Source organism: Chinchilla lanigera, unplaced genomic scaffold, assembly GCF_000276665.1.
Source record: "Chinchilla lanigera isolate Chin_1 unplaced genomic scaffold, ChiLan1.0 scaffold00036, whole genome shotgun sequence".
Taxonomy (NCBI): domain Eukaryota; kingdom Metazoa; phylum Chordata; class Mammalia; order Rodentia; family Chinchillidae; genus Chinchilla; species Chinchilla lanigera.
In genome coordinates, this window is record NW_004955437.1 from 265,346 (window position 1) to 284,890 (window position 19,545).

At 53.7% G+C, this 19,545-nt stretch overlaps 3 protein-coding genes across 5 annotated transcripts in view; 1 reads left to right on the forward strand and 2 right to left on the reverse strand.

Annotated features, from left to right (window-relative positions):
* Positions 1 to 381: 381 nt before the first annotated feature.
* On the reverse strand, positions 382 to 3,671 carry Ddah2 (dimethylarginine dimethylaminohydrolase 2). 3 transcript variants are annotated; one of them, XM_005389381.2, is made up of 7 exons: positions 3,453 to 3,671; positions 2,271 to 2,633; positions 2,083 to 2,182; positions 1,884 to 1,957; positions 1,654 to 1,773; positions 911 to 1,060; positions 382 to 702 (listed from the first exon to the last, which is right to left on the reverse strand). In XM_005389381.2, exons 2-7 carry the CDS (start codon positions 2,565 to 2,567, stop codon positions 586 to 588), a joined length of 858 nt encoding a protein of 285 aa, XP_005389438.1. In that variant the 5' UTR covers positions 2,568 to 2,633; positions 3,453 to 3,671; the 3' UTR covers positions 382 to 585. The 3 variants fall into 3 exon arrangements, with proteins under 3 accessions (XP_005389438.1, XP_013372264.1, XP_005389439.1); XM_013516810.1 differs by lacking the exon at positions 3,453 to 3,671 and adding an exon at positions 3,019 to 3,416; XM_005389382.2 differs by lacking the exon at positions 3,453 to 3,671 and adding an exon at positions 2,798 to 2,971.
* Positions 3,672 to 3,930: 259 nt separating this feature from the next.
* Clic1 (chloride intracellular channel 1) lies at positions 3,931 to 10,604 on the reverse strand. Its single transcript, XM_005389385.2, has 6 exons — positions 10,272 to 10,604; positions 8,412 to 8,521; positions 8,119 to 8,244; positions 7,848 to 7,954; positions 6,561 to 6,742; positions 3,931 to 4,315 (listed from the first exon to the last, which is right to left on the reverse strand). The coding sequence occupies exons 1-6, from the start codon at positions 10,308 to 10,310 to the stop codon at positions 4,154 to 4,156; spliced, it is 726 nt and encodes a 241-aa protein (XP_005389442.1). The 5' UTR covers positions 10,311 to 10,604; the 3' UTR covers positions 3,931 to 4,153.
* A 26-nt stretch (positions 10,605 to 10,630) lies between these two features.
* Msh5 (mutS homolog 5) overlaps positions 10,631 to 19,545 on the forward strand; it is a gene marked incomplete in the record, with an annotated part of 21,293 nt that continues 12,378 nt past the window's right edge. The window contains 10 exon segments of the mRNA XM_013516803.1: positions 10,631 to 12,204; positions 13,708 to 14,521; positions 14,679 to 14,802; positions 15,444 to 15,524; positions 15,684 to 15,746; positions 16,477 to 16,598; positions 16,778 to 16,887; positions 17,138 to 17,173; positions 17,791 to 17,873; positions 18,487 to 18,532. Of these exon segments, the coding sequence (XP_013372257.1) occupies positions 14,399 to 14,521; positions 14,679 to 14,802; positions 15,444 to 15,524; positions 15,684 to 15,746; positions 16,477 to 16,598; positions 16,778 to 16,887; positions 17,138 to 17,173; positions 17,791 to 17,873; positions 18,487 to 18,532 (788 nt within the window).

Genomic DNA, 19,545 nt, shown 5'->3' on the forward strand with positions numbered 1-19,545 from the left:
CGTCAGGAGACTGACCTTTTTATATAACTGCTGAGCTTCTCAGTAAATGAGTGAATGAAAATTAATGTCCCTGGTAATAACATTTTTTTCTTTTCCATAAAATAAAGGTGAACTAGTAATCTACCAGTGTCTGAATCATCTGGCATTTAGATAAATTCAGAGAGTGATCCACCCACATACTCCTTTTTCTGCTCTGGAATGCTGTCCATAATAGAAATCCTGACTGTCCCATTGTATACCTGCGACAGGGTTGGGCAGTGAATGACTCATTAAGTGCTTAATGAGTTTTTAAACCAAAGAGGCCTCCTTGCCAAACACTTCCCAGGGTTTCAGCCCTGTCCCATCCCTTTGCCCCAGTAAGACGTGAGCCACAGCCCAATCGAAAAGGCCAATTCTATTTTATTGGTTCTGAGAGAGAGAACTCACCCAGTGGCCCCTGCCCTTTTCCCACACTATGCCCTACCTTTGTCTTGGGGACCTCTCCCCACTACTTCCCACTACTCACCATCCTCCATCTAACCCTCCTTCCCTCTCTACTCCCTAGGCTGCACTACCCCTGGGCAAACAGAACCCCAGGCCAGGTCCTTAGCTGTGGGGGCGCGTGCTGAGCACCAGGCAGAGGGAGCTGAGCCCAGCACCAGCCTTCTCCAGTTCAGAGCAGGACACAGGTACCAGAGTGACATCAGAAAGCTTCTGCAATGCCTGCAGAGAGGACGTGGATGGAGAGGGACTAAGAGCAGGAAGCCAGAGCCACACCCACTTTTGACCAGCTCCTAGCAGCCCCACCCAGACTTCTAGAGAAGGTACCCCTCCATCCTCCCACTAGGAAAGACGTCCTCCCTCTAGGAAAGACGAGCCACCTATCTCTGGTTGGGGGCAGTCTTGGGGTGGGACTCTTGCCCTCCCTTACCTCCTGGCTGTTGGGCAGGTCCCCACCTCCCCGGTGCAGGAGGAAAGACGGTCCACCAGGCAACCCAGGACGCAGAAAGAGACAGTCAGCAGCTGCGTCATCCGGGAGGGTTAGGGAGGCATAAGGGTGATCTGTCAGCGCTGCCATTGCCTGGGAGAGAAGAAAGAGGCAGTGTTCGGTCTTAAGAGCTTCCCCACAATTGTTTGTCACTCTACCATGGACTAGGAGCCCTGCTCAGGGTCGGCGGCAGAGTGACATTTGTCAAATAACACCAGCAAGCACACAGCGCTTACTTTGTGTCCGAGGCTGCTCTAAGTGCTTCCACTACTTTGGTTCTAAGCACTTTAGTTACTTTTGCTAATTTCCACCTCCTAGTCACAAGCAGTTCTTTTCACCTACAACCCACTTCTCCCCTTCTACCTGCCTGTCCCGTACCTCCCACATGTCACAGCTTCGATGCCGCCTTGAGGGGTTTCTTGAAATTCTAGAAGAGCAAATGCATCTTCCCTCTCTGGTTTCTCAGCTCCCTGTCCTACTATTGAGCCCTTTTGCTTTTTCGTGTGTGCTTTCATACTAGATACGCAGCTCAGTGAAGGCAAGTGCTGACGCTAAGTGTCCAAGCCTCCCAGCTCCCCGCCACCCCCGCCCGGAGCCACGCCCACGCCCTCGGCCCCGCCCTCCCGCCAAGCCCAGCCCCTCCTCCCCGCCTTCTTTTTCTTTTTCTTTTTTTTTTTTTTTCTCACCCGGACCGCCTTCTGGGCAGCCTCACTGCTGCCTGCCACCACGGTGCGGGGTCCCCCCATGCCGCAGAGGCCGCGCAGGTGGGAGGGGCCCGACACTGGCACGGTGGAGACTGCGAAGTCCTAGACAGCAAGGGGAGGCGTTCAGGGGGGCGCCTCCTGCACAGGGGCCCTCCGCGGCTCCCTTGCCGGGCGCCCCTAGCCAGCCCCTCCCCAGGTGCAGCCGCGCTCACCCGGAAAGTGTCCGCCACGATCTCAGCTCCGCGGTGGTTGGTCCACTTGGAGAGGCCTACGAAAAACTCCCGGCCTGCGCCCGGGAGGCCGCGGCAGTTCGAGGGCGGGAGTGAGATGAAAACAGGGCCCGAGCCCGCCCAGTCTCCCAAACTTCCCGCGACAGGATCTAGGGGTGCTGGCCACCACCACCAGCCTCACCCGTGAAGAGGACGTCGGTGCCATCCAGCGTCGCGTTCTCATCCCCCATCTCCACGATTCGGAGCCCCAAGTCCTGGAGGGCTTTTCGGACTCCTTCAACCTTAGGGCAGCGGCAGAGAGCAAGAGGCTGAGACACGCACGCTCCCAGCTCCTCCCCCTCCCCCATCGCACCGCGCCCCGGCCCCCACCTCAGGTCTTCGAGCCGGGCTCCAGGGCCGCGTGATTAGGGCCGTGTCCCCTTGGATCACGGCCGTGTCACCGAGCAGTGGTCCCAGCGGCAGTGATTCTTCGGGAGGCAGTTCTAGCAGCTGTAGTCCCAGTCGCTGCCTCAGTTTACCCCCCAGCACCCCATGCTCCCTTTGAGCTTTGGCCAGGTCCAGAGCCGGAAGGCCGGCCACCGCAGCCTCCCCGGATCCCAGGCTCTCGGGGACACCCCGGATCAGGGCATGGGAGCAGCGCCCCAGCCCCTCCCCCGGCGGCCCCATCCCATCCACACAGACGCCCCTTCCGGCTGCTGCTTTCTCAGTTTTCTCTCTTTTCACTTCACTCGTCTGGAAGAAGAGACAGAGAGCGGGGAGCAGAGAAAGAGATAAGCAGAGCAGGGCGTGGGGTGGGTGAGAGCGCCCGGTGTCCTCCCGCTATCTCCGGGCGCCCCTCCCACCCGCCCCACCCCCTCCCGGCCTGCTTCCCCTGTGGACCCCGCGCCACCCCGCACCCTCACGCTGTTGCTTCTTTAAGAGGAGCCCGAAGAGCAGACGGGGATCCCTAATCTCCGAAACACCTGTTGCCCCAGCTGGGGGCTTCGTGAGGTCCCGGCCGAGCGCCCCTCTTGGCAGCCGCTAGGATGCGCTCACTCCCCAAAAATGCGGCGGCCCCGCCCCCTTAACCCTCAGCAGCTCGCCGCCGGTGGGACCCGAACTCCGGCCGGGTACCCACCCGGGTTAAGAGACAGGAGGAGAAAGTGAGGGGCGAGTCGGGCCTGGGGGCTGGGAGTCCTGGACGCCCCAAGGTGAATGGGGTAGAGGGCGAGGAGAGAGAACTTAGAGCCTAAGGAGTTAAGCACCCTCTCTCCACCCCGGCCGGTCACGCTGCCCGTGTCGCGACCCGGTATAAACCAGACTGAGTCCCGGAGGACTGGGAGAGGTCGAAAGCGAAATGCAAGGGGCGGAGAGCCGGGGCGTGGTTCACCAGCGGGCGCGGGCGCCACTCCTGGCATCAGGACCCTGCACCCCGTCCACCTTCCACCAAAGTCCACCCCGCCCAGCTCCGCACCCAAACGCCAGCTGCCCGCTGGTTCCGTCCAGTGAAGGCTCAGCACGCCTGAGCTCCAGCCCCTCTGCGGTCCAGGGGAGCCCTTTCCCCCGACTCACCTCCTGTGGTCGCCCCCACTCCAGCGGCAGCGGGATCTGGGAGGGGGCCCCTCCCCCACAAGGCAGAGTTGGCAGGGGAGTCCTAGTCTTCAAGCCCCGGAGACGGGGAGCTCTGGGTCTGAAGGGGTCTCCGGGCCGGGGAGCTCACGCACCGCGGCGGGGCGGGGGCGCGACGGTCTGGCGGCTCCGGGGCATTGTCTAAGCGGGACGGGGCGGGGCCTCCCGGCCAAGCCCACTCCGCCGCGCTAGGCCCCGCCCCGCAAGCTCAGCCCAGGCCCACCCGGATCTGCGGGCTCTGGCGGCGGGGCTGCAAATGCGGCATGGACCACAGGGCAGCGGTAAGGCGGACGGGCACTGAGAAGGGCACCCCCGCCACAAACACCTAGCACTTCATCGCTGGCCTCTGCCGTGCGCTCAAGATCACTGATCCTTCCGTGTCAACCACACTTTACTCCTTTGTGTAAAAACAACACTAGAGTTTCATTCTGTATTTTATTACTGAAATACTTGTCCTACCCACCCGCCCCACAATAAAAATCTTACCCCCCCATCTTCCCTTCCCTTCCCCAGTTACCCACCCACCCACGCTGCACAAGTGCCCAGGAGGTTCAGCCCACCGGCCATTGTGGAGTGTGTCCCTGCCAGGGCCTCTGTAAGAACATGGAGGGAGGTGGGTGAGGGAGCCCTCACTCCACACCACCTTATTTGAGGGCCTTGGCCACTTGCTCATAGGCCAACTCGATCTCCTCATCATCTGGACAGGTGGAGGCAAATTCTTCCCGGGCGTAAGCGTTGCTTAAGTACCGATGCACTCCCTGAAAGGCCTCTGGGATGGTGAAGCCCCTGTACTTCTTACAGACCACCTGAGGGTGGGGAGAGGGGACCAACCAACAGGTTAGGGCCAGAGCCTCCATGCTGGCTTTCCTTCCTATCAAGAACTGCATGATAAGCCGGGCGTGGTGGCGCATGCCTGTAACCCCAGCACTCAGGAGGCTGAGGCAGGATTGTTGCAAGTTGGAGACCAGCCTGGGCTACAAAGTGAACTCCAGGCCAGCCTGAACTGCATAGCAAGACCCTGTCTCAAAAAGACAAAAAAAAAGAACTGCATGATAAAATCACACTTCTTGTCCAAGCATTCAAGAACCTCCACCTCTGGCTATCTCCTACATAAAATTCTCCAAATCAGTTCTCTTGGCTTCTCTATTGTAATGTCTTTATCCGTCTCTTCACTCACTGAAATCCCAGCCATTAATAATCAGACCCTCAGGGTATGGGGGCACACACCTGTGATCCCAGCACTTGGGAGGTTGAGGTAGGTAGGAGGACTGCCCTGAGTTTGAGGCCAGCCTGGACTACATGGTGAGTACAAAGTCAGCCTAAACTACACAGCCTGACCCTGTCTCAAAAACAAACCAAAAAACCCAGACCCTTTCTAGACCACCCCATTCATGGTACAACTTTTCTCCTCTTGATTTGTTTATTTCACAGAACTAGGAACTGAACTCAGGGCCCTTGCACTGAACTAGATCCCCAGCCCTTCTTTAAATTTTCAGAGAGTGTCAAAGTCACCCGGTCTGGGCTTAAACATGCCACTTTCCTGCCTCAGTGTCCCACAGTTTTGGGATACAAGTGTGTACTACCACACCTGGCTGATGGCTTTGTTTTTGTTTTTGAGACAGGGTCAAGCTGTGTAGCCCAGGCTGGTCTCAAACAGCAATCCTCCTGCCTCGGCCTCTTGAGTGCTGGGATTACAGGTGTGTACCACTATGTCTGGATCTTTGCTCTGGTTTTATATTTGATGTAGGCTGCAGATGTAGCCCAGTGGTAGAATACAGACTTACCATGTGCAAAAGTTAGGTTTGAGCCCTCACCAAAACAAAACAAAAAGTGATATAATTTATCCACTATGAAATTCTCCTGACGTTCTACAGTGACTTTTTTGTTTCACCATTTGACTTTTAATCTCTCTCTGCTGTGCTGGACATGGAACCCAGGGCTTTATGTGTTGGCAAGTATTCAACTACTCAGCTACAACTCCAGTCTGGTCATGTATTATTACTTAACTTTCTCACATGACTGTTTTATCATGTATTATTGGTCCTTCTTTTTAGGAAAAGCCAAAAATCAAACAGTATTTGTCTTTTAATGCCCACTATACAATGTCTATTATTTAGTTGTCTGGCCAGCTGACATTGGGCTCTTGTTTCCTGAACTGTACTATTGCTTTGAAGCTGACAACATGACAGAAAATATGGGAAGCAGCAGTTTTCATTTTCCTCAAGAGGAAGTGAGAACAGAAGTTAAGAGTTACAGCTTTGATTTAGGGAAAGCCTGCTCTGTCTGATCTGGAGATGTGTCACCCTTGGCCCAGTACAGAGGGTCAAACCCAGAACCTCTGAACTGAGCTATATCACAAGCCCTTCTTTCAATTTTCAGACAGTCTTGCAAAGTTGCCCAGGCTGGACTCTAACATGTGCAGCTCCTGCCTCAGCCTCCCAGACAGCTAGGATTACAGGCATGTGCCACCATACCCAGCTCAACCTGAGATTTGGCAGTGATATAAAGACAGGAAGAACCAGCCGGGCGTGGTGGTGCACACCTGTAATCCCAGCACTCGGGAGGCTGAAGCAGGAGGATCATTACAAGTTCGAGACCAGCCTGGGCTACAAAGTGAGCTCAAGGCCAGCCTGAACTGCATAGTGAGACCCTGTCTCAAAAAGACAAAAAGTAAATAAAGACAGGAAGAGTCTCCCGGAAGTGAATACTGAAATGTGTTACTCTCAGCCAGGCCGTGAGCACCCACAGACTGCAGCATGGAATGTACTTCCCTCAAGTCAGCTACAGTTGCTGAGGACTGGGGTGGGGATTGCTGCTGACAGCAGTGCATGGAGACCACCCCCATGAAAGCAGCCAGCTTCAGAGCAGTTGTTACGATTGTTTTTTGTTTGTTTTTTTCCGGTACCGGGAATTGAACTCATGACCTCGCGCTTGCCAGGCAGGCGCTATGCCACTGAGCTAAATCCCCAGCCCTCAGAGCAGTTGCTATGGGAAGGCCGTGGGAGCCCCTCAGCCACCCAAGCAGCCATGCCCCTCACAGTGACTGCCCACCTGTACTATGTGCAGCTTTGGCAACAGGTTGCAGTCAGCCAGGGTGAGCTCATTGCCATCCAGAAACTTCCTCCGAGAGATGCCCTCATCTTCCGCACTGGTTTCATCCACTTCTTCTGGGAGTGGGGATACCAAGTAGTTGTCTAAAACCTTCAGGGCTTTTAGGAGCCCCTTCTCCAGATCTGTGTGAGAGAGGGCATGGATGAAACATCAGAAGACTGACACAGCCTATCCAAGACCACCCACGGTAGGATGGTGGAGCCAGTATAAAATAAGAATAGCACACACTAATGTAGTTAGCTTGCTATATGGTTATTCTAAGCAATTTTTTTTTTCTTTTGGTGGTGCTGAGGATTCAACCCAGGGCCTTGCATATGCTAAGCAGGTATTCTACCACTCCCTTATTTCAAGCACTTTAGAAACAAAAACTTGTTTAATTCTCACACCAACCCAGGAAATAGGTATTACTATCCTCATTTTAGAAATCCATAATGGATTTACCGGGAAGTTAAATGAATTGCTCAGAGTTAGATTTGTACTCGCGTAGTCTGAATGATTCTTTATTTTATTTAATTTTTAAAAATCTTTTTTGTTAGATCTTTCTTGCATATCTGTCTTCCTGAGAAACCACTTTGAAGATACCACCACGTATTACAGCAGCCATTGATATTTTCCTACTAACCTGTCCATAACTCTGTAATGTTTGTATTGTTCCTACGCTATTTCGTAAATGGGTGTATGTTTATTACTATGTTTTCTACTACAACCATTGAGAATAGTCAATGAATATTCAACTGGTCCAAAAAAAAATCTTTTTGAAGCAGAACAAATAAATAGCCTAATGCTGTACCTAAAAATCTTTTTGAGACAGGGTCTCACTATGTAGTATAAGCTGGCTTTGAACTCACTTTGTAGCCCAGGCTGGTCACAAACTCGCAGTGACCCTCCTGCCTCAGCCTCCCGAGTGCTGGGATTACAGGTGTGCACCACCACACGCGGCTTTGTGAATGGTTCTTTAAACATAACCTTACTCCGCCAGAAAACAGGCCAGCAGCCAACTAATGTCCCAAGGGGGGCAGAAGAGGCTGGGGAACAAATGAGAGAGGCTTGAAAGTCTCCTCAATGAGAAGGCAGAGAGACACAGAATAAAGCAGAAACGGAGGGCGGGGAAGGTTTGCTAGCATCTGTTCCATCTCCCTGATATCTGATCCTCCAGTTGCCTCAAATGCCTCGAGCCCGGGTCCCCTCCCCAGCTCCAGGACCCACGCCTCTGACCCGCAGACTCACTATCATTGAGCGCTGGGTTTGAATTCTTGATGTAGGCAGAAAATTTGGCAAATACGTCCAGCCCTGCTGTGTTGGACTCAGGGTTCAGAGCTGCCAGCTTGGGGTACCTGAAAGCCATTGGGAGAAACAAGGTAAGTCATCTTCCTGGGGGAGCCTCAGCGAGCTCTTCGGCCCCTGCCCCACCAGCATCTACATGCTCCTCTTCTTCACCCTCTCTGCTCTCCAAAGTCTGCCAGCGCCCAACCCCCGGCCTTCTCCCGGCATCCTATACCTGGGAGGGCACAGCATGGCCTCCAGAAACTCCTCAATCTTGTTGGTGTCTGTGTGGACTTCCGTGCCATACAGCAGGAATGGGAGCTGCCCTCCTGGGCACAGCTTCTGCACCGTCTCTGTGCGCCTGGGGAAGGGGCCGGATGTCAGGACAGGAAAGAGGCACCGGAAACCAGAGAGAGACAGGCTCCAATGGGGAAAGGCGGAGGACCGAAGAAAGGAAGGAAGGACGGACTCGTGGGCGGGTACCCACATTTACATGCAGGAGCGAAAGAGGAACAGAAGTGAGCCCACCTCTTGGTGTCAACGGTGGTGACGTTGAAGGTGACTCCCTTGAGCCAAAGCACCATGAACAGTCTCTGGGAGAAGGGGCAGTTCCCGATCTTGGCCCCATCACTGCCAGCCTGAAAAGCAATCCCCACACAGGGTAAGGCCTGGTGCAGCCCCTGGTCACTCCGGGGTCCCTGCTCCCAAACCCGCTGTGTTCTGCCCAGGCAGGACACAAGCGCCGCCCTCCCCCTAAAAGCCACCCCCAGGGCAGATCAATGAGAAAACTGCAAAAGCAGGCTTCTGGTTTCCTGAAGATAAAAACCGGAGAAAAAAGCAGAAGGAATGGGTCTTGGAGAACTAGGCGGATCTGAGTCCTAGAGAGGAAAAGGCGCTCCGCTGAGGCCAGCATTGTTGGCTGGAGCCCTGGATTCCCCCTTCCTGAACGGCCCAGAATCTGAGGACAGGAGAGGTGGGGCGGGACTAAGGAGCCAGAGTTCCGTTCCCTACACCTCCATCTACTCTGTAACAGATTCCTGGCTGCAGACTCAAGGGGTCTGGGGCCTGGCGTGGAGAAGGGGGCTGCCGTCTAATTGGCAAGTGGTGACCTCATCCCCCAGGGAGCCTCCCTGCCAGGCTGAGCGTGATTCATCTCGATGTCTCCGCCTCAGGGCTTCCTTCCTGGCCAGGGGGTGGGGGCAGGGCCTGGGCAGCTACAGCCTCCCTCGGGCGCCCCATTCCCATCACTCGGCCCCTGAATGCGTCCTCAGGCCCCCATAACCCTCTCCACCGAGCACTCCGGCTGGAATCTCAGCACACGGCCTCACCCAGAAGTAAAAATAGCCCCAGAAACCAGCAAGGGGGTGAGGTGGGGACCACACCTAAGGGGCGGAGGGGACCCAGGCTCCAGTTGACTTCAGGGCCGGGGAGAGGGACTGGCTGCCCGGGAAACCGAGCCTACCGGAGGAGAAACGGCCGGAACACACAAAGACGGGCGAACAAAAGGGAAAGGTGGAGAGAGAGGAGAACGTGCAAACAGGGACGCACACCAGTGGACAGCGGGAGGCAGGGAGGGGCGCGGCGAAGTCCCCGACGGGGAAGCCGTGAAGGAGGCGGTCGGGAGGGCCCAGGGCCGCCGCCTGTGGTTCTGATACCCAGCTGCCACGGAACCAGCCCGTCCGTCCACACCCACAGGGAGCTGGCCGAGTCTCCTCCTGGTCTGCAGACCGCATCGGAGCCGGCCCAGCTTTCCTCCTCTTCGGCCTCTCCCTGACTATCCCCAGCGTGGCTACCGCTAGACTCCCACTCCTTCCCGCTTCTCTTTCTCCAGCTTCGCCCAGTCCAGTCGGGCTGTTAGGCTCACCCCACCACCTCCCAGCCTGTTTCCCAAACTCCGCTCCCACTCTCCCCTCTCTCCTCGCTTGCCAGTTCACGTCCTTCCACTCCCAGGTAGTCTGCAACACACCCTTTCTGGAACCCTCCCTGCCACACGCCCGCACGCGCGCGCACACACACGCCTCCCCGTCCCCCTGGCTTCCCAGGGTCGCGCGGATGCTTCCCTCTGTCCTTCCTAAATCCTGCCGGGCTCCCGCTCCCCGTCCGCGTCCGACCCACCGCAGTCTCCTCGCTCCGGGAAACTCCTTTGCCCCACTTTTCTCATCCTGTACAGGCCGCTGGGAACTTGCTCGGCTTTAAACTTTTCGGGGTTCAGTCCGAACTCTGCGTCCCAGGGACCTCCCAGCTCGCGTCCCCGCACCCCGCCGCAGCGAGCCGCACGTGGCCGGGTGGGACCGGGAGGCCGGGCCGGTGGCGGGCCGGCCGGAGCGGGACGGGGAGCCAGGATCGGCCTCAGGAGCCGGGGGCCCCGATCGGGCGCGGCGCCCTTACCTTCACGAACAGCTCGACCTGGGGCTGCTCCTCGGCCATGGCTGCGTCGGACCAGGAAGCGCCGCGCCGGGGGCTGGGAGGGGCGGCGGGAGGCGGGGCTCCGCTGGGGCTCCTGCTGCGGGCCGGGGCGCCCCGCTAGCGCCCAGCGCGAGTCCGCCGAGACCCGCGCGCCGCACCGACAGACAGACGGACGGACGGACGCGGCCTCCGCACCTGCCCTGCGCACCCGACGCCCGGCGCCGCGCTCCGGCCCCTCCCGACGGGGCGGGAGTCGCTGACTCACCGGCCGGCCCCGCCCCAGCCCGGGACTTGCGGGTAGGGACTGGGTGCGGAGGGAGCGGGCGCCTGCCTCCCCGCGGATCGCGATGGGGGCCTGAAGAGGAGGGGGGGTCTGGGGACCTTGTCTCTCTGACCCTTCCTGGCTAGAATGCTTCCTCCTGCCTCAGTTTCCCCGTTTCATTAATCGGAAGGGTTTTCCACCCTCCCACGAGAAACTTGACACTAACGGCTGGGGCACAACCAGAAGATGCAGAGTGGAAGGGTTCTGCATTCCGTCTAGACTCCACTTTCCACTTTCTGGGTTGCTACTCAGGAGGCTGAGGTAGGAGAGTTCAAAGTTCAGGGGCAGCTAAGCAAGACTTTGTCTCAAAATGAAATAAAAAGGACTGAGGATGTGACCCAGCATGTGTGAGGCCCTGGGTTCCATCGCCAGCATACCCCGCGCCCCCGCAACAAAAATAGAAACAGGTTGGTAGAACTCTGATTCCCGAGAATTGGAAAAGGAAGCTGGGACGGGGTGCTGAAAGTAGTGCAAGAATAAGCAGGGAGACCAGGAGGCCCTAGGGAAACAGGAAGTGCAGCTGTGGGGTCTATGGCCGGGCCTCCTCTCCCTAGCTTGGCCAGCTTCAGTGCTTCTACTTCTGCCCCCATCCTGGGCCCCTTCCTGTGCTTCTTGCCTTGTTGTGGCTGGTAGGTTGCCTTGGAGACGGGTGCTGGGGTAGTTATCACTGCACTAGGGTAGAGCTGCGCCATCCTGGGGCGGGTGGGGGCGATAGCAGTTCCTATCACCGGCATAAAGCAAAGGTCAGACAGAAAAGTGTGAGTGGAGTCCCGGGGGACACCTGCGAAAGTAAATAGGAAGGACAGCAGCAACACAGCTTCCTCCCTTCCCCAGTAACTTCAATTTGGGAGGTGCTACCAGACTGTGATCTACTGAAAAAGCTCCAAAATATGTCCTCAACAGCACACATTCCAGCCACCACATCTGAGTCTCTCTCCTGTCCAGCCATCTTTCCTCCTCACCACCCTCTGCCCTACAAAAGGCCTATAGCTCCAGAAAAACACGATGGGCTGCCAGCAACACAGGGCTTCGAATTTACCGAGGGAGAGGCTTGGGGGAAGAGTGGGGTGGAGCGACCATATGCATGGCTAGAAACTAGCAGTTAGTGGTTTCCTCCCGTGCTTCCTCTTTTGTGGGGTATCTCCTCCCCGGGGAAAGGCTCTTTTCTCTTCTCCCCAGAAAGACAGGGTATATTTGGTGTTTGAGCACTTGTAAGGATGTAGAATAACTGCGTGTGTGTGTGTGTGTGTGTGTGTGTGTGTGTGTTTGTGTGTGTGTGTGTGTGAAGCCCCTCCAGGGGCCCCCAAGTGTGCACACAGGACTCCTTGCTACTAAGGGGAGGTGACCAAAACAGCCCTTCTTCCCGGGGTCCTCTTCTGTTCCCTGTCAGTGTCCACCAGAAGCCCCTTGCACGAAGGTCTCTCTGGGAGAAGTTCAGGAAAATGGGCCCAATGTTAAGCTCAAACAGGTTTGGCAGCCTCTGCCCTGCCTGTTTTCTTCTACAGCTTTATAGATACAGCCGCCTCGATCACCAGTATTGACTTTGGCTGGTTGGCATGGCTGCCCACAAGGTATGCCGCCTTAACTCTCCAGGTAAGGGCCAGCGCTGTCCTCTCTGGAGATGTTCAGGGGTGCCTCATAAATTTGAGACCGGGGTTGCACCCCTAAATCCTGCATCAGAGAAGTTTATCTATTTCATTCCTGGCCCCTGTTTTTTGTCTATCTTTTTTTTAATGTTGAACTTTTTTTGTCTTGTTTTGTTGTTTTGTTTTGTTTTGTTTTTGTTTTTACCGGTATCGGGAATCGAACTTACAACCTCACGCTTGCCCGGAAGGCGCTGTGCCGCTGAGCTAAATCCTCAGCCCCTTTTCTTCTGTCTTACTATCTTTTCCCTCTCTGGGCTTCTCTTTCACTCTCTACCCCTCCTTGCTTGGTAAACCAGTCCCTAATCACTTCACACCCCACACTGGAAGGCGCATTCCTCCCTGCCACACCCCAGAGCTGTCACCAGCCTCCTCCAGGTTTCCATAGCTTCATTGCTCAACATTCTACCACGGGTAACCATTAACTCAGCCCTAACTCTGCTCCCTGCCTTTCCCACTGCAGGGGATTTTCCAGGCACTGGTCAGCACGGCCCGGTCATCTCGCGCTCTGTCTTTCCCAGCCTCTTAGGCAGGACCTGCCCATCCTCTCGGCTCAGGATACCAAGCTGAGCAGGAAGATGTATTTAAGGGATTTTTTTTTTTTGGTACTGGGGATAGAACCCGGGGCCTTCCCACTGAGCTATATCCCAGCCCTTTGTTTATTTATTTTTTTTAAATTTTGAGATAGGGTCTTACTAAATCATCCAGGCCGTGCTTGAACTTGCACTGTTCTATCCTCAGCCTCTAGAGTAGCTGAGATTGTAGGTGTGAACCACCACACCCAGCTAGTTAAGGATTTTTAAAAACTATGTATGTGTTTGTCCCTTACAACCTCCTGCCTTCCCTCTCTCCTCTAAATACACTAAAAAATAAGCTTCAGGGAGCAGTGACACTTCAGTAAGCTGCACTGTTTAAAGTCCATTGTCTGTCCAAGAGTAGGCACTAAATAAATAGATGGCGAAGGAATGAATGACATCCTCTGTCCTTAAGAGTGTGTGTGTGTGTGTGTGTGTGTGTGTGAGTGTGTTTGCATGTAAGGGTATTGGGCATAGCCTAATAGTGGTGTAAGTTTTCTTACTAGGTCTATAGCTTTTCGAATATGGGGTCATTCAAATATTTCCACCTCCTCTTGAGGAGCTGAATAATAAATTAGGCCCCATAGTGCCCTCCCTTGTGGGGGTGGTTATAGCCTGCGCCCAGGAAACACGGAAAGTAGGGCTGAGATAGCAGTCCTGCTTCTTATTTGTACATATTTATTTAAAGCACTCACGTAGTTCTTACTTTGTTTGACAGGCGCAGTTCTAAGTTCTTTACAAATATTAACTCGGAGGATACAAACATTAACCTAGAGTTGTTGGCACAAGTTGAATTAAAATTGCGTCTCTCCATTCTCCAGGAGGAAAAAAAAGTACCTCTGGCCCTTTAAGGTCGGCCTCCTCCCCCATTTCCTTAGACCCCTTCCCTGGACCTGGACTCTCCTCTGCCTCGGACCTTCTCTCAGGCTCCACCGCACGTCAATCAAAGCCCAGAAAAGCAAAGGGGTTGAGTCCTGGCTGCTAAGCAACGGTAGAAGGCGGGAAGTTTGAACGTCATGGCACCGCCCCCCAGTGCGAACGGACCAATCAGCGCCCCGACTTCTGCGTCGGTCATCCCCGCCTCCCTCTGGCCCTGTTAGATCTCTAGACGGGATCCGGGCCTCGCGGACCGCCAGTGGCTCGGAGGGCGGGACCTGCGCGCGCATCCCCCTCACGGGCTGGCCGCCCCTCCCGCAGGCTCTCTGCGGTTGGTCAGTGGGGCAGTGTCGTACGCCTTGCGAGCCAGGTGACGAAAAAGGCGGGAAAACAGAGTTGGCAGTGGCGGGTAGTGGGGAGAAGAGCGTGAGGCTGTGAGAGGGGATGTGGGGACAGAGGCAGTCAGATCCCTCAGGCCTGCGCGTGACAGAACCGAGGGTGCGGCGCGTGGAGTTTCGCAGAGCGCTTTAGCGGCGTAGCTGAGGAGTGCGCCCCTGGGAGTGCCCCCAGGCTGTCCCCGCGGCCCTCCGCGCCCCGCCCCGCGCCTCCCGGGAGTCCCCGGGTTCTCTTTCGCTGAGTGGAAGCCCCCTCCTGAGCCCCTTCACGTTGTGCCCCCGCAGAGCCGCGAAGCACATGGCCTCCCACGCGGCGGCGCCGCAGGGATCGGGACCCGGGGCGGCCCCAGCCGGCTGCCCCAGCCCCGACCCCGCGCTGGGCCCCGAGGAAGCCGAGGACGAGGACGAGGCGCCGGCCGAGGTCTCCCAGAGCGGGGAGTGGATAGGCCTAAAGGGGGCTGGGAGGGGACCTGTCACCACCACCGCCCAGCTTGCCCCATGAGCAGATGATTGCGGGCGAAGCCGCAGCGGCGCTCTGCGTCCGGGGTGCTGCAGACGGTGTCTTCCTCGCCGGACAGGTGCATCTGTGTGTGCTGTGGAACTCAGGACAGCTGGGCATTGCCTACTATGACACCAGCGACTCAGCCATCTACTTCATGCCAGACGCGCCAGACCACGAGAGCCTCAGGCTTCTGCAGAGAGGTGGGGCAGATCCACGAGCAATCCCTGGATTCTCGGGGTTGGAAGTGTATCTCACCCGTGTGCCCTCGCCTGACTTAATCTAGTTCATGGTTGACTGCCAGAGACTCCCTGTGTTGATTTTTAGAATTCATTTCATTACCCAGTAAATATTTATTAGGTGTGTTCAGTGTATTAAGGGCAGCAGATAGAGTCCTTGGCAAATCATTCCTTCAGGGGTTTACAGTCTAGTGACAATCTTCAGGGCACCCTTCTCCCCTCCCACCACTCTGACAATCTTAATACTTTTTCTTCTAAATCTCATTCCTCACTTTTACCTATACTCCCAGTGTGTGATCCCACCCTACTCTTGGAGGAAATAAATTCTTGAGAGGGAAAGAGGGTAGCAAGCAAAGTGCTATGTGTTCATTCTTAGTCCACTGATAAAGATTCTTAAACTCATCGGTGTGGTGGTGTGCACACCTGTAATCCAGCACTCACAAAACTGAAGCAGGAGGATCACTTTTGAGTTCGAGGCCAGTTTGGGGTACACAGTGATTGCAAGGCCAGCCTGAACTACATAGTGAGACCCTATTGAAACACACACACACACACACACACACACACACACACTCCTTAAACTCATTCTCTTTTCTTTTTCCAAGTTCTGGATGAAATCAATCCCCGGTGTGTTGTTACAAGTGCCAAACAGGATGAGTATATGACTCACTTTCTACAAAGGCTTGGTAAGAACTGCATCAGAAAGAAGGAAAATGGAAAAGGACTAATGCATGGAATGTTCTAGAAGGCTAGAATTGGGTGGGAGGAAGTGTGGGACAGAGGTAGGAGGACTGAGAGGTACAGAATGATAGGCTTTTTTTTTTTTTTTTTAACCTCCCACACAGCCTCTCAGGAACACAGAGAGCCAAAGAAACCTGAAATCATATTACTGCCAAGTGTGGATTTTGGTATCTGCTTTTGTTTTACAATGTGCTATCTGAATATCCCCACCTTTTCTCCTTACTCTACCCAATTATCAGAGATCTCCCCTCAGGTTTTCCTCATTGTGAATGGGTTCTCCATGCCCCTTGACTGATCTCCCCAAGATTTCTTCTGCTCCTCTCCTTAATAATCTGAAAATTACTGTGAAGGCTTTCGTTAAACTTTTCTAGTGGTGAGGGCCACCCCTGAAAGGAGGGAGTGATAACATTTTGAATAGCTTGATTGTTGGAACTTTCCCTCTTTAAGCCAAAGTTATTTGTTGCTTAAAAAAAAAAAAAAAGCACTGCCTCAGTGACACTGATGACCCATTAGACATTTCCAAAACCTTTCCAGGATTGCAAAGGGGGTACAGGATATTCTATCCTAATTAGATGTTAGGCATTAGTGTTACTGTTTCCTCTATCAATACAACCTTTTTGACCCCAAATCGCTAATTCAAGACATATCTCTTTCTCTCCTGAGTCATTAATCTTTCTCAGGTTATGCCCTCAACCGAATATACTTAAATTATATACAGAATAAAAGGAAAACTGAACTAAGAACCTGAAATTTTTGGGTCTTGCTGCAGCTTTCCATTTACGGCTTGTATAAACTTGAGCAAGTCAAGTCCCCTGCCTCCCACAACCGCAGCTTGTTCCTAATAGAGTGAAAAAAGTGGGCTACAAGACCTTTCCTATCCCTTCATCCCCAAAATAGGTCTGGAGATAAGCAAACAGCGCCTCCTTTCCGGAAACTACTCCTTCATCCCAGAGTCTATGACAGCCACTGAGAAAATCCTCTTCCTCTCCTCCATTATTCCCTTCGACTGCCTCCTCACAGTGAGCTGGGTCCTGGGGCGTAAAGGTTGGGGTGCAGCCTTGAAGGCACAATCACCCCAATTCTCGGGCTGAGTTCTGGAAGGTACCAGCCTAGCCCTGGGAAGTAATAGTTTTCCTTGCTGGTGTCCAGCCTCCAGGAAGTTAGCATTTACCCCAACTGCACTGCTGACTCCCCTCAGGTTCGGGCACTCGGAGGACTGCTCAAATTCCTGGGTCGGCGAAGAATTGGGGTGGAACTGGAAGACTCTAACATCAGCGTCCCTATCCTGGGCTTTAAGAAATTTGTGTTGTAGGTGGTTCGTTCGAACTTCAGCCAAAGTAAAGTGGGATTGGGAGGCCTGAAAAGTAAGCTGGGGCTGGAGGTGAGGGGCAGTGATCCAGTGGGCGATGAGCTCTAGGACACAGGAGAATTGGAGGGACTGTGGAGCTCGGAGGAGAACACTGAGATGATATTCTAAAAGGGCAGGCCAAGGGCTAGAGCTTTATAACAAACACAGACCCCTCATACCGGAGCCACCTCCCTTGTTTTCTTTCCTCAGGACCCATCTTGTGAGCATAGATCAAGACACGTACAGGTGAGGAGGTGGAGGCAGGCTGCTATCTTTGGCACGAGAGAAGGATTAAGTTTAATGCTCTGATAATCATAATGAGGCTCTAATTTCCCTAATTCTAGGGTTATTAAGAGCTCTCTCCATGAAGGAAAGGGAGGGATGAGGGGTAAGGAAGTACAGAGGCATCACCCGCCTTCCCTTCCTTTTTCTTTCCTTTTTTCTTCTCGCAATGGTGGAGATGGAAACTAGGCCCTGGTACATGCTAAGCAAGGGTTCTACCACTGAGCTACATTCCCAGCCTGTGACCCTCCTTTTCTAAAAGGACAAACTGAGGCACAGAGAAGTGAGCAATGAACCTCACACCAAGATAGTCCCAGGGGGATGTCCCCAGTCCTCATTTTGCTTTCTCAGTTGATTCCTGTTCCTTTCAAAAATCCAATTTACACTGGGTTTGGTAGTGCATGCCTGTAATCGCAGCACACAGGAGGCTGAGGCGGGAGGATCGTTGCAAGTTTGAGACCAGCCTGGGCTACAAAGTGAGCTCAAGGCCAGCCTGAACTGCATAGCGAGACCCTGTCTCAAAAAGATGGAAAAAAAAAAAAATCCAAGTTACCCCACATTTCTCCATTTCCCCCTGACAGTGTTCTACAGATTTTTAAGAGCGAGTCTCATCCCTCAGTGTACAAAGTGGCTAGTGGACTGAAGGAGGGGCTCAGCCTCTTTGGTAGGTGTGCCCGGTCCCTCACCCCACGCTGCAAGAAAAGCAGTTGTCCCCAGAGATGGGTCCCAGCTCCTCTTCCCACTTCTTCCCCGTTCAGTGTCTTCCTCGAGAGTCCAGCTTCCTTGTCTTTGTCCCAGCTCTGACCTTGAGCTTCTCCCACACGTTGTACAGTGTTGTCTGCATGTCAGCTGTGGCTTGACCACTTCTGTGTTCATTCCCGCAGTCTGCAGGGATGTTTCTACCAGTCGGGCCCCTGTTAAGTATGTACAGCAGAGAGCTACATAACTGCTTAACTGCCTGTTTGATCCCTATACAATCTTCATTGGCTGTCTCTGCTTTTAGGATGTCTTAGAGGTATAACCCCAAATATCCGCATTTTCTCAGTGGGTTGGGCCTTATTTTACAGCCGTGCTGCGCCCTCTGTGAGACTTAGCTCGGCCTGCTTTGTGTGTTTTTCTGAGTGTTGTGAGTGTTCATCCTTTCCCCCTTCTTTATGTGCACTAATTCTGGCCAAGATTTGTGGCCAGACCCCAGCGTTGGCTGCCTCTGTTTCCTGTGTCTGAGCCTCAGGCCACCCTGCCTCACAAGCGCTCACCTCTTGTCCACACCCCCACAGGAATCCTCAACAGATGCCGCTGTAAGTGGGGAGAGAAGCTGCTTAGGTGAGTGGGGCTCAGACATGCTACACACTGATGCATCGTTGCATGTCCCTGTTACCCTTTAGTGCTTACTAATCGCAGTCTGCAAACTCACACACACCATGCCCTCCAGTGGTAGTCGTAAAACAACTTCCCTTTACTGAGTGGTGGCTAAATGCATGTAATCCTTACAATAATCCATGCAATCACTGATATTACCCTCATTTTACGTTGACAGCACAGATAGACATATACCCATTGCTGATACACAGACTTGCGTACAAAAAAGCAGCAGGGCCAGGTACAGTGGTGCACACCTATAATCCCAGTTCTCAGGAAGCTGAGGCAGGAGGATTTCTCTGAGTTTAAGGTCAGCCTGAACTACAGAGCAAAACCTTGTCTCAAGAAAGCAAAACAAACAAAATCACCACAAAACATTAATGTAAGCCAGGCATGGTGGCACATGTGCGTAATTCCAGCACTTGGGAGGCTGAGGCAGGAGGATTGTTGCGAGTTCAAGACCAGTCTGGGGGGGCTGGGGATTTAGCTCAGCGGCAAAGCGCCTGCCTGGCAAGCACAAGGTCGTGAGTTTGATTCCTGGTACTGGAAAAAAAAAAAAAAAAAGACCAATCTGGGCTACAAAGTGAACTCAAGGCCAGCCTGAACTGCAGAGTGAGACCGTCTGAAAAAGACAAAAACAAAACAAAACAACAACAAAATGTAACACAAAGCCATATCTTTCATTATAAAAACACACTTCAGTCAGGTATAGTGTTGCACACCTGTGTTCCTAGCACTCTGAGAGGCTGAGGCAGGAACATCAAACATTTGATCCCATCCTGCACAACTCAGCAACTAAGATCATGTCCCAAAATTTAAAAAAAAAAAAGTTTAAAAAAAATTTTAAAACAAAAAAAATCCTAAAACAGTATGATAGGAAGGTAACAATGGTTAATACATTGCATATTGTTATCTTTAAATTAGTTACTCCGAGTACAAGATATCAACATTTAATTGTCCAAATGATATTAGCACAA